At 40.9% G+C, this 17,168-nt stretch overlaps 1 protein-coding gene across 3 annotated transcripts in view; it reads left to right on the forward strand.

Annotated features, from left to right (window-relative positions):
• Positions 1-17,168, forward strand: part of USP47 (ubiquitin specific peptidase 47) — a 77,978-nt gene that overhangs the window by 50,514 nt on the left and 10,296 nt on the right. For all 3 annotated transcript variants that reach the window (XM_025208156.1, XM_025208154.1, XM_025208155.1), the window contains 9 exons: positions 2,782-2,894; positions 3,362-3,466; positions 5,716-5,923; positions 6,531-6,646; positions 7,434-7,553; positions 10,827-11,604; positions 14,563-14,738; positions 14,950-15,030; positions 15,622-15,737. In XM_025208156.1, the coding sequence (XP_025063941.1) occupies positions 2,782-2,894; positions 3,362-3,466; positions 5,716-5,923; positions 6,531-6,646; positions 7,434-7,553; positions 10,827-11,604; positions 14,563-14,738; positions 14,950-15,030; positions 15,622-15,737 (1,813 nt within the window). The remainder of the gene's footprint in view (positions 1-2,781; positions 2,895-3,361; positions 3,467-5,715; positions 5,924-6,530; positions 6,647-7,433; positions 7,554-10,826; positions 11,605-14,562; positions 14,739-14,949; positions 15,031-15,621; positions 15,738-17,168) is intronic.

Here is a 17,168-nt window from a genome sequence, read left to right on the forward strand (position 1 = left end):
GAGAGGCTAAGGGACCTGAACCTGTTCAGCCTCCACAAGAGAAGGCTGGGGGGGGGTCTAGTGGCCTGTTACAAACTAGTCAGGGGGGACCAGCAGGCATTGGGGGAGTCCTGTTCCCCCGAGCACTACCAGGAGTGACTAGAAATAATGGTCACAAGCTGGCAGAGGGTAGATTCAGACTAGACATCAGGAGGCGCTACTTCGCTGTTAGGGCAGCTAGGATCTGGAACCAACTTCCAAGCGAAGTGGTGCTGGCTCCTACCCTGGGGGTCTTTAAGAGGAGGTTAGACTAACACCTTGCTGGGGTCGTTTGACCCCAGTACTTTTTCAGGGGGTCGGACTTGATGATCTGCTCAGGTCCCTTCCGACCCTACCAACTATGAAACTGTGAATTTGCACACCAAACAGTGCTAATACTGAACAATCTCCATAAGAGAATCTCATGGCACCCCAGAGTGCTATGGCGCCCTGGTTGAGAATCACTGACCTAAACCATGTATAGCTGCAGCAAAGTCCTCATCAAAAAGGATAAGATGTTGCCTCTTTTTCTCTAGTTGTAGATGAAAAGGTGCTCCTGGCTGGATGAAAGCATAGGAGGCCAAAATACCAAAGTTGGGTATCTGTATCACAAAAGGCATTCTCATCTATTTGTGGATATGTGACTTACCTGCACATAGAGTTTAATTCCTTGGTGCCATGTTTAGGTGATAAAGTGGACACGTGTGGGCCTGTAAAATCGTGTCCATAGAATGCAAAACCCTGTTAATGATCAGGTCTTATGTAATGCATTCTATCATTGGTGACTATTTTAGATGGAAAGTGAGCAGTTATCATGGGTTAATTGTCTTGACCTTTTCCTGCTGGGTGAAATTTTTAAGTCAGCCCATTAAACATCCCTGAGAAGGAGTAAACAATCAAAGACACTGGTGGTAAAAAGTGATGGTAAAAGGCAAAAAATATTTTCAATCAACTTACTTTAATTGTGCTTATTTTACATATGTATTATGAATTTTGAGCCCTTTTTTAATTTATTGAGGCAAAAAGGGACTTCAGACTATATAATACTGAACAGGGCACGGCACAGGGGATACTATGGTGGGAGTCTACTACGAGCTGATCACCTTCCCCATGTGCCATAAAGCTGGCAAGTCAGTCAGTAATACAGAAGTCCTTGGCTTCAGGAAAGCTGACTTTGACAAACTAAGGAGGCTTGTCAGTAAGGCCCTAAAGGGCCACAACCTAAAGGGGAGGGGAGTTCAGGACGAGCAGTTGCTCCTCAAAGGAGCAATCCTGGATGCACAAGCAAAGTCCATCCCGTCTCAGAGGAAAGGCAGCAAAAGAGCACAGCAGCCGCCTTGGCTCTTCAGGGAACTGGTGGACCTCTTGCGTCTTAAAAGGAAGACCTGCAAAGGATGGAGGACTGGAACCACCGCCAAGGAGGAATACTCTGCTCTGGTCCGGACCTGCAGAGAGCAAACCAGGAAAGCCAAGGCTGCGATGGAACTCCAGCAAGCTACAAATACAAGGACAATAAAAAGTTATTTTTCAGATATGTGGGGAGCCAGAGGAAAAGCAAGGGCAACATTGGACCCCTGATAAACCAGATGGGACAACTGACAACCGATGCCCGTGAAAAAGCAAACTTGCTAAATGGGTACTTTGCATCAGTTTTTCATCAGTCCCATGGGACGCCCCTGCCCACTGTGGGTCAGGGAGGCCCGGGTGAGGGAGATTCCTTGCCGTCCATCGAAGCTGACCTCATGAAGGAACACCTTGACAGGCTGGATACCTTCAAGTTAGCCCGCCCTGATGGTTTACACCAAGGATACTCAGGGAGCTGGCTAGCATCATAGCTCAGCCCCTGGCACAGATCTTTGAGAACTCCTGGTGCTCTGGTGAAGTGCCCAAAGAGTGGAAGAAGGCCAATGTCGTGCCAATCCTCAAGAAAGGGAGGAAAGTTGATCCGGCAAACTATAGGCCCACCAGCCTGACCTCTATCCTGGGGCAGGTCTTGGAAAAGATTATCAAAGAGGCCATCCTTAACAGACTAGCTGATGGCAATATCCTGAGGGATACCCAGCATGGGTTTGTTGCGGGTAGGTCTTGCTTGACCAGTCTCATTTCCTTTTATGACCAGGTGACCTATGACCTGGACATGGGGGAAGAGGTTGATGTCATATATCTTGACTTTAAAAAAGCCTTCAATCTGGTATCCCATGATCACCTCTTGGCAAAACTGGCTAACTGCGGCCTCAACCTCACCACGATCCACTGGCTGGGGAATTGGCTCTGTGGTAGGACCCAGAGGGTGGTGGTTGACGGAAGCCAATTGTCTTGGTGCGCGGTCACCAGTGGGGTCCCTCAAGTCTCTGTCCTAGGGCCTGTACTGTTTAACGTTTTCATCGGTGATGTGGACATTGGTGTCAGAAGTGGACTGGCCAAGTTTGCCAGTGACACCAAGATTACATTACAGATAAAATTGTTCTGCATGCATCCTGTAAAACAAATAGTGATGGAAAATAAATTAGAAGTTTCTAATAAATTAGAATTCTTCATGCTAGAATTGCTAGAGTACAGAGCAAGAATAAAGTCATGTTGACTTCAGCTCCATTTACACTTAAAAGAGGAATAGTGAGTGGATTCATGAAAAAGTAAAATAAGAAATGAAAGTGTGTGTCAAACTACTAGGGTGATGTTGCAAAGAGTGTACATAAAGTGCCTTAAAATTATACTGTATATTGTTCGAATCAGAATTTACCTTCAATTTGCTTTTATTGATAGAATTCCTTGAAGCACATGAATATCCAGAGCACATTAAGCAACTGGTACAAAAAGAACGAGAGTTAGAAGAGCAAGAAAAAAGGCAACGTGAAATTGAGCGCAATACTTGCAAGGTTAGAATTCCAGTTTGCATAACGTTGGATCTATAATTTTCTATTTAAAAGGATTAAAAGCTATATTGCAAATGCCTGCTATACCACAATGAGTCTTATGGAATACAGATAATATGCTTTATTACAAATAACTCATTACAACTAAGGGTCTATATGTCTGAGTCAGGTACAGCGTAGATGGCTAGCATTAATTTTAAACTCACATTTTTGTATTTGAATGGGAAGCCAAAGTAACAATATTGTGTAATCAGCTGAATCTCAGAATTTTAAACAAGTTAAAAAATGAAAAGTTAGTGTTTTATTGTAGTAACCTCTCTAGATGAAATAGTATTAGCCTTATATTTTATATTTTGTTGTTTTAAGGTGAGTAAATAACATAAGCACATTTCAGTTTTAAAATATGTTAATTGCAAGTAAATTTGTGAGAGATTTGATTTATTCTTTTAATTGATGGCTTTACTTTACAGATAAAATTGTTCTGCATGCATCCTGTAAAACAAATAATGATGGAAAATAAGTTAGAAGTTCATAAGGACAAGACACTGAAAGAAGCAGTAGAAATAGCCTACAAGGTACTGTATCATTTATAACAATACAGTAAAACAGGCAGGTGAATTTTTACTACATTTCCTTCATTATATACTTTCATGCTTATTTCTGTCTCCGTGTCAGATATTTTTATACAGAGTAGAATTAGGAGTTTCACTTTTGTACCTCTGACAAAGTTGCTGTTGACAATTATTATAAAGTATTGTCCCTAATTGAGTTTAACTGGAATGAGACTGTGCCTCTATTAAAAAAGTAGTTTCACATGTTCCTATTATAAAGTTACAGTCGTGTTTTTATCCCTATTATTCAGATATAAGATGACCTCCCCCCTTAATAATTAGATTCCTTATATGGAAAATTTATAAATTTGTTATAACTTTCCAGGTATAGAATCTAATTATTGGAGATTTACCTTTGACTTTGTCCCACTCCCTTTCCACTGGTACTGCAGGTAAATAAATCTGAGGGGTCAGGTAGCCGCTTTGCCTTCTGTCATCTCCACTTCTCCCTGTAGTCCCTTCCCCACCCTCCTTACTGTCAGCCCCTGCTCTCTCTAAGCACATGGAAGGGGGGGGCAAACTTGAAAACATTGACCTTGAAGTTGACGTAAGCAAATTACTACAAGTACCCAAAGACTTGGTTTATCCAGAATTGACACCTTTCACCTTTTTTTGAAAGTGCTGCAAGTTTTAGCCTAGGTACTCTATAAACACTTTTTAGCAGCACTTTTGAACCTACTTTAGATACAGTACAAACTATGTATGATGTTAGTTTAAAGCCAAAAGGCTCATGATATGCCATATAGTTCATTGGGTTGACTTCAGCAGTCAACAGTGTTTCAAGCCATGGTGGTGGCCCCAGAGCTGAGTGCTGCTCTGTATATATGTATATTCCAGACCAGCATTCCCCGCACCTGCTAATTAGCCACATGTTCTTGTCATGAGTCCTGGGATCCTCCAGAAATGTATATGTAGATGAAATGCAGGGAAGTCTGGTCCAGTTCTACTCATGGAGGGCAGGACCACAGTAATCATATGAGACAAGCTGAGAGGGTTGACAGGTTCTGGGTGAACTGTTTGGGGTCTTGTTCGGTGATGTTAGCCAAGCACTTAAGGCTAGTGAAGCAACAGGAATCATTGGAAATGGGAGAGTAGGAGTGAAGAGGAAATCTAAATGTATTCAGTGTAGTGGCTCACCATGACTTGAAGAGGTGGTGCTGAGAGGGACTACGCACAATGGCCACTTTTTCATTTTATCTTATTCTGCTGTACTGCATTAACTTGTCTTTGTGGTAGGTTCCTATTAATACGTTTGCACAATCTATAATATGTTTTATAGTTGTGCTCAGTGTTGGCTGTATTTAATCAACTTTATAGTAAGTTTCCATTACTGAGCACATGCTGCTTTTGGCCGCAGTTTAATGATAGACAATATACTTAATGAGGTTTGCTTATATGCAAATGTAAGATAAAGAGCTTTTTCCCCACATGCTGGTAGGGATTCGGAGTGGGAAATCTCATCTTGTATTTGCGTAAACATGGTAATTTTTCACAATTTCCACTGGTGAGTTTACTTTCATCTCTGTACTTTGAAGGAACTATGAAAATTTATAGTAGAACTGTAATAAAACTGTAAAAAGAAATACTGATATATATGCAAAAGACAATCTTGTCATGAAGTCTTCTAAATATTTTATCCAATAGCAATTATTCCAAACTCCAGTCTACTCTAACACATTCACCTGGTGGTCTTCTAGGTTAAAAGAAGCATGTTATACATTTTATCATTGTCTAGAATGAGCTCAGTTAGGCTTCCGAATCGTAAGGTGGCAGTCATGGCCCCAGATGCACAACTCCTGTGACTACTCGCAACAACCTCATTTGGAGTGGTTGTATCATGGGAATCATCCTTCCTTCTCAAAAAGGTTGAAGTAGCATTGTGTGCTTCAGTCTCTTTCCGTGAGGAAAAGCGAGGGTTGTAGCTATTATGCCCTGACCCTAATGACAGAAAGGGAAAGATCCTTAATACGAACCTTTGCATTTGTAGTGTTGCAATCTACTCTTCCTGCCACATATCATGACCTCTGCTAAGGAGCTATTGGGAGATATTAAATACTTTTGTGAGCAAAGAGTTTGGTATAGGAGAGAGACTGTTATACTATACTCTAAAGCTAAATGTGCATGGTTAGGATGTTCACGGAATATAGGCAAAATGTGTGTTGTTGTTTGTGGGGTTTTTAAAAAAATGCTGTATTTCTGCAATTGAATTGCAGATAATGGATTTAGAAGAAGCGGTTCCTTTGGATTGCTGTCGTCTTGTTAAATATGATGAGTTCCATGATTATTTGGAGCGATCATATGAAGGCGAAGAGGATACGCCAATGGGAATCTTACTTGGAGGAGTCAAATCAACCTACATGTTTGACCTACTTCTGGAAACAAAAAGACCTGACCAAGTTTTCCAGTGCTATAAACCTGGTGGTAAGGAGGAAGGCTTTATAAATGGATAAATAAATAATGTACGGTATAGATTTGGGGGAAAAAAAACCCGGCAAACCTTCAGTGTTTAAAAAAAAAAAAAGTTTGTGTGAAATGAATGTAGGAGAAAAATGAAATTTTTTCTTGTGGATTCTAACTAGTCCTGCAATTTTCAACGCCTTTCTAACTCGCAGTTTTATGTAGGTGATGTTTTGCAGTATTAAAAGGATGGTCAGCATTTCTATATTGTCACTATATGGTTTTCTTGCTCTCTTGACATTTAAACTGGTTGCCTGTCTCTGAGCCTAGAGAGTCCATTGGCTAGTGTGCTGAAAAGGTATGCTAGTTCCTGTAACCAGTAGCACACAGCTCAAATGACCAGGTATCTTTTACAGCTGGCTTGACTGGAGGCTGCCTGCAGCACAAATCTGAAGCAGGGATTAAATTTACATCTCTGGATCCATTACAGGACACTTTCGCTGCTCAGCTACCTCACCCTCTGTACCTTTAATGATATTCTTAAATAGGACATTAAAAACAGTGAACTTTCAGACTTTTTTGTACTGACTCATCTCTCATGTGTTTTACTTTTCTTCTTCTGTTCCCATAGAAGTCATGGTAAAGGTTCATGTGGTTGACCTAAAGACAGAATCTGTTGCTCCGCCTATCAGTGTCCGAGCCTATTTGAACCAGACAGTTACTGAATTCAAACAACTTATTTCAAAGGTAAAATTTTAATTCTTCATGTTTTGAATTTTATTGAACTATGAAAACTCAATAAAAGTTAAACATAAAGGATGAGAACCTTGGATTCCTCCTTACCCTTCTTGCTGTGTAAAGCCCTAGAAATGTTGTCTAGCACAGAAAATAAATGTAATGGTGTATCAGAGTACTCATGCACAAATTCCAGTTTTGTGTGCTGAATATGGGGTAACAACATACAATTCTACAGAAGTGCTGCTCTCTTTAAGAGGTACTGGATCCTATATAACATGTTTTAAGTATTAACTCTTTCTTGCATTAATTAGTATAGAAGGTGGTTAAAAAAAAACAAAAAAAACCCAACCTACAGTTTTGAATTTGTTCACTTTTCAGGTTTGAAATAAATTCACTTTTCAGTTTTACTTTTAAAAATTTGTACAAAAGGAGAGGTTTTGATTCATCTTATATTCAGCAATTAATGACTTATCCAGCTTTTTTAAAACTCATGTCACTTTGTTACTCAGACTTCATGCACAAGTGAATTGTATACCACTGATGTTCTGTTTTGTTTTGTTCTAAGTTTACCACTTTCTCTAATTTTATTAAGAGTACCTTGTGTTCATCAATATAGAATAGAAGGGAGGAAAAAAATAATTCAATAATCTCCTCCCCACCACTCTCCCTCACTACCCCTTCATAATTTTAAATCAACCAGTTTCATCATCCCAGGTTACTTTTTCCCTTATGGTTGTTTGAGAAATCATACAATTATTTATGAAAGTGTATGAAATTTTGTTTTGTGGTATTGTAGGCTACTCACCTGCCTGCTGAAACAATGCGGGTAGTGCTAGAACGTTGCTACAATGACTTGCGCCTTCTCAATGTTGCCAACAAAACACTGAAAGCAGAAGGCTTTTTTAGAAGTAATAAGGTAATGTCTGTTCTTAAATCATTCTTTTCCAATGTGTTTATAACTGATACTAGTTACTACTAACATTTAGCATTCCATACAATAATAGTGTATATTTATGAGAGCCCCTCTACACTTGCAGATAAAGGTGCAATGGGATCTAACGTGCAATCCACACGATGTTGCCTCCTGCCATGCCAGCAAGCTCCTTTAGCTGGGAGCCACCTCAGTTGAGGGGCACCGAGCTGCAGAGGTGCACCACACACCCCTACTGCTGAGAGATGCAGCTGCCGTGATCTTCCAGCCCTGATGGTGTGTGAAGTCCCTGGGGCTGGGAGATCAAAGCAGCTGCAGTCTCCCAGCCCCAGGAGTGTGTGAAGTCTGGGACTCAGGGTCCCTTAGTTGCAGCTCTCTTAGCCTTGGCTTGGTGTGGTGCACCTGGCTGCAAGGGAGACCAAGCTACACATGCAAATTAAAGCTTGATAGTAACCCTATTAAGTTAGTATGTATTTTCGAAGTCTAGCTTTACAGCTGGTTGGAGCTTTTTATGGCATTGTAGTGGATTTGGGGTTAACTAGCTCACTCACAGTCCTCCAGTGTCCTTTTACAGGTTCACAGCCTCTGGTTATCATCCGCACTGCTCCAGGACAGGCTCCCTCCCAGCAGGATTCAGTCAGCATAAGTATTTTACACTGTGCAAAATATCCACATGTGGTCTTCTCCCAGAACACCTGGTTTACTCTAACCATATACACAGTCTCTGGCCAACTCCCAGGAGAAAGGCACTTTATGAAAGGTCCTCAGGCAATGCTGTGCAGACCTGCTGGCTTCCTCCCTCTCCAGTCTCTGTTCCAGGCTGCCAGTGTCTCAGCTCCCAGCTCTTGGCTGTCTCAGCTGTCTGCCTATCTTGGTTCTCAGCCCTCCGTTCCCAGCTGTCTGCCTGTCCAGGCTCTCAGCTCTTGACTGTCTGCCTGCCTGTCCTGGACTCTTCCCCCTAGAAGCCTAACATTCTCCCTGAGTTCTCTCTTGAAGTCTCTCTGTCGTTCCTCTCCCCAGGAGCCCTCTTAACTTCTTGTGGGCTGGCTCATTATCTGGATCAGCTGGCCAGTCCTAGGCAGCCTGTAATCAGGTTTCACTGCTTGCCAGCTGGTCTGTAGTCCTTATCAGTCTGCAGCCTGCCGCCAGGCACCTTGAGCTGGTAGTCTGCTACAGCATAATAAGTACTTTGCATATGTAGCTAGTCTCAGGGTAATTGTACAGTTAACCAGTTAATTGTGCAATACCTGCAACATGAAGAGGGGGCCTCAGTTTACTTCATTTTTCCGAATTTTCATGTCATGCCTGCTGTGAGAGCTAGCAAATGTTATAGTACGAATAGTTACGGTTGTATATGAGACTAGATAGACATGACAAAGTAGAGCATACCAGCATTCTGCAATGTGGTCAATCCCTGAAGCCCAGTGTTAGTGCTGAGAGGTTTTAAAAACATCCTCAGTTTAGGAAACCAAAGGTGGTATATCTTGACAGACTGGTATACTGTGAATTGTAACTTCGGGCCCTAGACAGTTCCCATGCTGAGAGCAAGTACAGCTCCTTTTTAAATGTCTTGCTGAACTTAATACAAATGGCACGTTTTGGTTTTTAATCTTACATCCAGTTTCTTTTAATGTACTAGCTCACCAAGGGAAGCCTTGATCATGCAAAAGTATTATAAACTACTTTCATAAATATTTTCTGTACCTTAAGTCAAGCAGTTACATAACTTCATTAGTATCTGTAGCATTGTCCTTACTACTTCAGTGATGGGACTTTAATTTGGCACAGGAAATCTGCATTTCTTTCATTTAACCACTTGTTGACTTTTGCTGCTCCTTGCCTCTTCCCAAACAGGCAGTCCCCAGTCTGGGGGAGGGTGGCAGGGCCCAGAGTCCCAGTGTTCACTCTGCTCTGCTCCCAGGGGCTGCGGGGACTGGCTCTTAGAAGTGCCACGTGGGGGAAGCTGCCCCCCACATGACATTCAAAGCAGTGCCCACTGACTTTTTCTGCCACAGGTGGGTGGCACATGCAGGAATATTAAAGCCTGTGCAGTCAAGGCCTGCCCCAGTTCTTGGTGCCCTAGGTTTTAAATGCCATCCCACCTGGCCATCTGAGCAGTGTGGGTGGGGATATCAAAAGCTGCAGGGCCAGGGAGGCTATCTGTACCCCAGTTCCCTGTCTTGCAGACTTTAAATGCCCTGACCCCCTCCTCCCCCACCAAAGGCCCCATGGGTTTTAAATGCTGCACATGCTGCCCATTTGCATTGCACACAGTGATTTTTAAACTCAAGGCGGGCTGCCTGTTGACTGCCTGTCCCCTTTCTGGACAGAAGAGAAGACAGACTGTCACTAATGGGCTTCCATCAGGGTAGGAGTGGCCCAAGGAATACTGCTGAAGAGCCTCCAGCTGGGGAAGCCCCCTCACCAGTGCAGTTCTCTAACACAGTGTTCTTTCAGCTCTCAGGTTACTGTGGCAATTGTTACAGAGGGATTTTGGGGATGGGGATCGTTCTTGGATCAGTAGTGGTTTGTGAAGGCTTTGTTGCTCTGTGGCTGAGCAAAATAATGACATTGACTGATTCCAAAATGAGTTCCATCAAGCCCTCTTTATCAGAGGGAAGCACTAAAGAAAGTGAAGGTAACATCACCCCCCCACCACAGGTCTTTTGAATTTTAAGATGCCATTTAGTTATGGTATTGCTTGTATGTATTTATGTATATATTTAAAGGCCTGCAGTTTATTAAGCAATAGAGTAAATTTTAAGACCTAGGATCTAGCTTTCCAGGAAGTCAGTATCTATCCTCTTCTTGTGTCTATCACAGATACAAATGCATAAGTACTTATACTCACATAACATATGTAGGTTGTGCAAATTATATCGCATATGTAATGCAGTATAATTCTTTCTGAATATTAGGAGAAGGCATTTTGAAGTGACATGCAAACTTTCTGTCAATAAATAAGGTTAATAGGGGCCTTGTCAATTCTTTTTCAACATCAGTGTTAATGCGATGATATATTAAAAAAAAATACAAAATTAAACAATTTAATTCCTGCACTCTTGTTATTTTTACATTAAGTTTTTTCCCAAACTGGCATTTAAAAATGGGTCAGTTTTGGAATAGATTTTACATACTGCTATGTTTTTTCTAATGCTTTCAGAATTTTGTGTCTGTACTATGTGTATGGTATGTTGCTATTTATAATTTTATTTAATAACATGGATATGTAGTATAACCACATGATTTTATGTTCAGGTGTTTGTTGAAAGTTCAGAGTCTTTGGATCGCCATATGACTTACACAGATTCTCAGTTATGGAAACTTTTGGATCGTCATGCAAATACAATAAGACTGTATGTTTCATTACCAGAACTGTCTCCTGGATCTCAGTTTAAAAGAACAGTTTACCAGAAAGCTAGTGGAGATTCAGGTAATTTGGATGAAGTTTGTGAAAGAGTAAAAGGTTCTGTAGGTAATATGAAATCTGTAGAGGCTATCCTAGAAGAAAGCACTGAAAAACTCAAAAGTTTGTCACTGCAGCAGCAGCAGGAGGGAGACAACGGAGACAGCAGCAAGAGCACAGAAGCAAGTGACTTTGAAAACATTGAGTCACCTTTGAACGAGATAGATTCTTCAGCATCAGCAGAACACAGAGATCTTGAAAACCAAATTCAGATTTCTGATCCAGAAAACTTCCAGTCAGAGGAGCGATCGGATTCTGATGTGAATAATGATAGGAGCACAAGTTCTGTGGACAGTGATATTCTTAGTTCTAGTCATAGCAGTGACACTTTATGTAATGTTGAAAATGCCCCAGTCCCTTTGGCTAATGGACTTGATTCTCATAGTATCACAAGTAGTAGGAGATCTAAAGCAAATGAAGGAAAAAAGGACACCTGGGATACAGCTGAAGAAGATTCTGGAACCGATAGTGAATATGATGAAAGTGGCAAGAGTAGAGGAGAAGCGCAATATATGTTCTTCAAGGCAGAACCCTATGCTGCAGATGAAGGTTCAGGAGAAGGACAGAAATGTAGGTATCAATTCCATTTTGTTCAACTTCATTTAACTTAATACATTTAGCTAACAGACATATGTGTTCTATTGTCAGAAAAGTATTGAAACACATAAATCAACCTTTTTTGAAAATGCTTAAATGTGGCAATACACATCATCATGTTCAGTTGTAATTGTGACTTAACTTTACACAAACTATATTATTACTAAGTGAAGTCTCTCAATGAAGAGTACAAGTACATTTGAGTTAGTTTTCACTTCCTTGAATATAATACCTGATGGGGTTTTTTGTTTTGCTGCATATTGAAAACAGGTTTTTTGGTGGGGGAGAGAACAGCGTGACCTTTTTCAGCAAAGGAAAAAATGTTAAATCGTTAACATTATTCTTTGTGCATTGTTTGCTCACAATACCACTACTATTTCTGTTTGAGCTAAAATGTCCTCTCAACAATTCTGAAACCATCAGTTGTTGTTGTTGTTGTTGTTGTTTTATTTTATTTTTTATTTTATTTTTATTTTTTAAATTTTTTAAATTGAAGCAGAACTCAAAGGCCAGGGAAACAAAATGCATTTTGTTTCTGAAGCTTTTGATCTTTGGGATCTTTAGATTATATACAGCCTCATTAGCCCAAGAATAGTAGATCAATTTTAGGTGTATATTTGGATCCAGGTATTTTAGCATTATTGAGGCTCTTCATATTTTGTAAAACACATGATGGTATTCCTGTGTATACTTTTTTAAAATTATGATTATCTTTTATGTGCATATATCATAAAATGTGAAAGCCACAATTAAAGAAGTTGAATCGTAACGAATGCAAAAATCTAAATCAAAGTTCTTTTCTCTAACATATAAGTTAGGAGTCTTCAAGTTTATGAATTGGGACAAGTAACAGAAGTATGAATTTTAAATTAGTATTAATGCTTTCTTGTTACATTGTATGAATTGTTACTTTTGAAGGAAAAATGCCTATTATCTAATGCAGCAGCACAAATCATTTTGAACTCTTGTAGTTGGAGTTATGTTTCTTTCTTGGAATAAGAAAATTGCTGTTTTTTAGTCAGAGACTGTTTAGTAAACTGTTGAAAGCATCTTTCTAGTCTCGTATTCCATTTCACTGTATATTTTGTTACTTCCATTTTAACATTGCAAACCTGCACATAACCACTAAATAGTGTGTTGTCAGAAGTTTAATTCAGGTTGTAATTTTACACAAAGATTTAAGTTGAATTAATAACATCATTCTTTGCTTTTCCTCGTGTGTACTGGTAAAGTCTAGGTACTTGCACAAGGTCAGATCCTCCCATTGTTACAGATCATGGAGCCCAGTGCTGCTGTAACAATATACCAGCTGAGGATCTGTCCAAGAAAATAATGTTTTTATCTCTGGAAGTTAAGGAACAAATCCTGCTTCTCTTAATTTTTTACCAGTTTTATTGATTTCAGTAGGAATGCTGTTTGACCATGTTGTATTTAGTCTTCCCTTCTGGCTTACATGGAGACAGGTTTTCGATACCCCAGCAGGGTTGGATGACCAGAACACCTCATTTGCCCAGACCCTCTGTATCCATTACCATGCTTTTATGGAATAATAGACCCTTCCCCAGATCCCAGCTCTTAAATAGAAGGACAAGGAGACACTTATAAGACAGCCCCTGGATTCAGCTCATATGAGGGAATATGGGTCAGGGGAGGGGCTCAGGCTCCCCTAGAAAAATGAGCCCTCCAAATCTCATGTGGGGGTCAGGTAGTAGTAGTTCAGACATCTATTGGGGCAGAAATTTCCCAGGTCCTCCCTTGCATGAGGGTTGGATGGGGAGAGGCAGTAGATTTGGTTAATCAGTCTGCTGGAGCATGGCAATTACCATACTCCAACAACCTTCTGCATCTTGTGTATCGTCATCCCTGCACGTAAAAATGGCGGCAGGGGCACTTGAACTAAAGCCCGTTGAAAGAGCTTTAGTTCAGGTGTCCGCCATTTTTAAGCACAGGGATGCTGATACACGAGATGCAATGGCACTTTAATTAGAGCGGCTCTTGGAGCTTATCTTCTAGAGGGACAGGCCACCAAATCTTGGTGCACATGGGAGAGTGCAAGTGAATGACTCACTCTGTCACCCAAACTATTTTCATCCCTTTTTCTTCTACAGCTGCCTTTCAGTACTGCCCAAAGCCTCCTTCCATACCTTCTTAATCTCTTTCCTTTCTCTGCAAGAATTTCCATGTGTAACTTAATTTTTAAAAATTAATCTATTCATCTTCTGAACTTTCCTACAGTCCTTGGTGTTTTTCCAAAATTAAAACAAATAAAACTGGATACAGGCAGATAATAGCAAAATGCCTTCCTTCCTGAATTTTCTCTCAATGTTCTGATGTACAGTGATGCTATCTAGGTGTATCCAAGGTTCTGTGCCCACTTAATTTGAGACTAGGCAAGTATTTCAGGGTTAGATTTTGAAAGGCCTCTATTTCAAGAGTGATGAAGGCACAAAGTTGGGTACCTAAGGGATACAATCATTTTTTAAAATATGACCTGGTGTATGTCTAAGCTTTCCTATCTGTAAAATAGAGATGATGATCTCCTTCACTGGGGTCTCAATATGCAAACATCCTAAAGGTTACTAAAGATACTACCTCTCTATACTATGAATTGTCAGTCACTTTAGGGGTTACAGTAATAGCTCCTCTAAAGCATCTGCCCTGCCAAAATGCTGGGCTTGGTTGCATGCCAAGTGGGAGCAAGGGGGCTTCTTTCTTTGGTAACAGTCCTGGGTAGGTAGAAATGATAGACAAAAGCACCTAGGATAGATAAAATAGCAGTGGGGGTCTGGTTCATCATTTAGACTCCTAAGCACTGATAGTTCAAGTAACTGTTTAATAAGTACATGAAAAATTTTTAGCAGACTAGGCAAAATCTGTATCCTTTGCAGCACAATGTACTGATTCACTTCTTTGGGGGGGGTTTTGTCTTAGGGTTGATGGTGCATGTTGACAAAAGAATTACACTGTCTGCTTTCAAGCAACACTTGGAGCCATTTGTTGGAGTTCCATCCTCTCACTTCAAGGTCTTTCGCGTCTATGCCAGCAATCAAGAGTTTGAGAGTGTTCGGCTGAATGAAACACTTTCATCATTTTCTGATGACAACAAGGTTATTAAACCATGTTTTTTAATAACTTAATGTAGGCTGAGCTGTATAGATTGGGTTGTTTTATGAGTTGGCAACTTCTGCATGTAAATTGTCAGATGACACTCATGACTTCATGGAATCTTTGTAACATTGGTAGTGTTATGTAATGTTTAAAGGGAAATATCTTTTTGCCTTTAATGTTGCTTCTAACAAAGAATTTTTTAATTTGTAGATAACTATTAGACTTGGAAGAGCACTTAAGAAGGGGGAGTATAGAGTCAAAGTGTACCAGCTTTTGGTAAATGAATCAGAGGTGAGTTCTTGTATATTTTTAAGTCTAAAATTTAGACCTGAGGAAGGGCAACTGAAGAGCACAAAACCAGAAACACTAGAAACTTCCTGAAATGTAGGTAAAACCAGGGGAGATGATGTCACTGCCAGTGCCCAGTCATTACAGTGACAGAGAAGAAATTGGTTAATATATGCACAGAGTGTCCTAAGTCAAGGACCATACTTCGCTACAGAAGAAGACACCCTCCCCCCCCCACTAATCCTTGCCAATGTGACATAGGGGAGGAAATTTCCTTCTTGAGCTTCATTTGGTGCTCACTCTGACCTTGAGTGGAGGATCAAGACAATCTCTGACTCCTGAGTTTCCTAAATACCAGCAGGAGCATGTGAAGTCCATAACAGCCTTTGACAGCACTAAGTTTATCTTGAATCAGTTTAGAAGAGGAGCCTGCTCACGAACAATTCTTAACTATTATTTTTTATGTTTGTTGATTCCAGGCCCATAAATTGCAATACATGTGCCCCTTCCTTTTTATATTGCCCCCCCCCCTTTCTTCCTCTCCCTCCCCCCAAATTAACTCTAATTCTGATCCATTTTTATTTATGTTCGCAGCCATGCAAGTTTCTTTTAGATGCTGTTTTCGCTAAAGGAATGACTGTTCGGCAGTCAAAAGAGGAACTATTCCCTCAGCTCAGAGAGCAGTGTGGATTAGATCTAACCATTGACAGGTAAAGGACAATGAAATCAAGGCTGAAATTGTTGTGTTAAAGGCAGCTTTTAAAAAGTACTTTATTTTGTAGGTCTCAGAAGCCAAGGAGATCTGCTACAAATATTGAAACCCTTCCCTCAGAAACCCTTTCTGTCAGAAAATATTAATATAATGAACAAACTAATTTAGGACTTTTTGGAACAGCAGTAAGTTGTGATTTTAGCCAAACTGAATATCAAAGATTAGACAGTGATAAGTTTCTGCCAGGATTGGTGTTTATAAGGAAATACCTTTGTTTGCAGTGTCTTATTTCCAGGGGCTATAGGATCACATCTGATTGCAGTTCAGTTTTGGTACCCTCCTATTGTCTGGAAATGTTATTTGTTCTAAGAAACAGTACTTCTTGAAAAAGAAAAAAAATGCACTGTAAAGACCATTGCTGCTTACAGAAATGGAAAAAAAAAACTAGCACTTTACTTTCAGCTTGATGCATCCTGTGCTGATTTCAGCACATGCCCAAAAGAGGTATTGCTTTAGTTTGATCTGGCTTGCCCGATGTCTATATAGATCACACGCTTACTTCACTGGGGCTTTTTGGTGTTTTTATCTAATAGCGGATTGAGTCAGCTATTAGATAAAAGTGCCAAAAAGCCCCACTGAAGCACCCAATCTATATAAACTTTGGGGAGCTGGATCAAACTAATGTGCTTCGTCTTCTGGTAAAGTGCTGGAGTCTTGTTTTTTGTTTTGTTTTGTTTTGTTAAAGGGGAGGGGGGTTTGGTTTGTTGTTGGTTTTTTTCATGTCTGTCAATAGCCCATGAGTTTGAGTCTTTCTGAGATGCATCTCCAGAACATTTTAGTGGATGATGTCCTCTGGGATTGCTCTGAAACATTCTTTCCTTAATTTTCCATATACTTTTTAGTCTCCTTTCTCAGGGCAAGATGGGACTAGACCAGTGGTGCCCAACCTTGTGCCTCTAAGGGTCAGATGAGTGGCATGGGGTGGGTCTGCGGGCTGGATCTGGGCCTGTCTGTCCCCAGTCTGACTTGTGCACCACCCATTCTGGTCTGCCAGCCAGATCTGGTGTGCAGGGCCATGTTATCCAACCAGTAGGGCTCCCCATGGGTCTGGAAATTCAGCAGCATTAACACTGTAACTGTTCCTCTGCTGCCAAATTTCCAGGCCCTTTGGGAGCTCTGTGGGCTGGATGACACCACTCCACAGGCTGAATCTTCCCCACAGGCCAGCAAGCTTGGGCCCATGCAGTCAAGGTTCCCTCTAAGGTGCGTGCGTGCCCGGCCGCATACAACTAAAAGTGCAGCCGCGCACAGCCTTTTCAAGGCCGCGCACCATGAGAGGCTAGAGGAGGCATGGGCTCCGCCAGCTCCAGGGAAGTGCTCCGCTCCCCTGCATCAAGGCCAGGGAGGGGAGCACTTCCCCTGAGCCAGG

Source organism: Alligator sinensis, unplaced genomic scaffold, assembly GCF_000455745.1.
Source record: "Alligator sinensis unplaced genomic scaffold, ASM45574v1 scaffold352_1, whole genome shotgun sequence".
In the NCBI taxonomy this organism is placed as follows: Eukaryota; Metazoa; Chordata; order Crocodylia; family Alligatoridae; genus Alligator; species Alligator sinensis.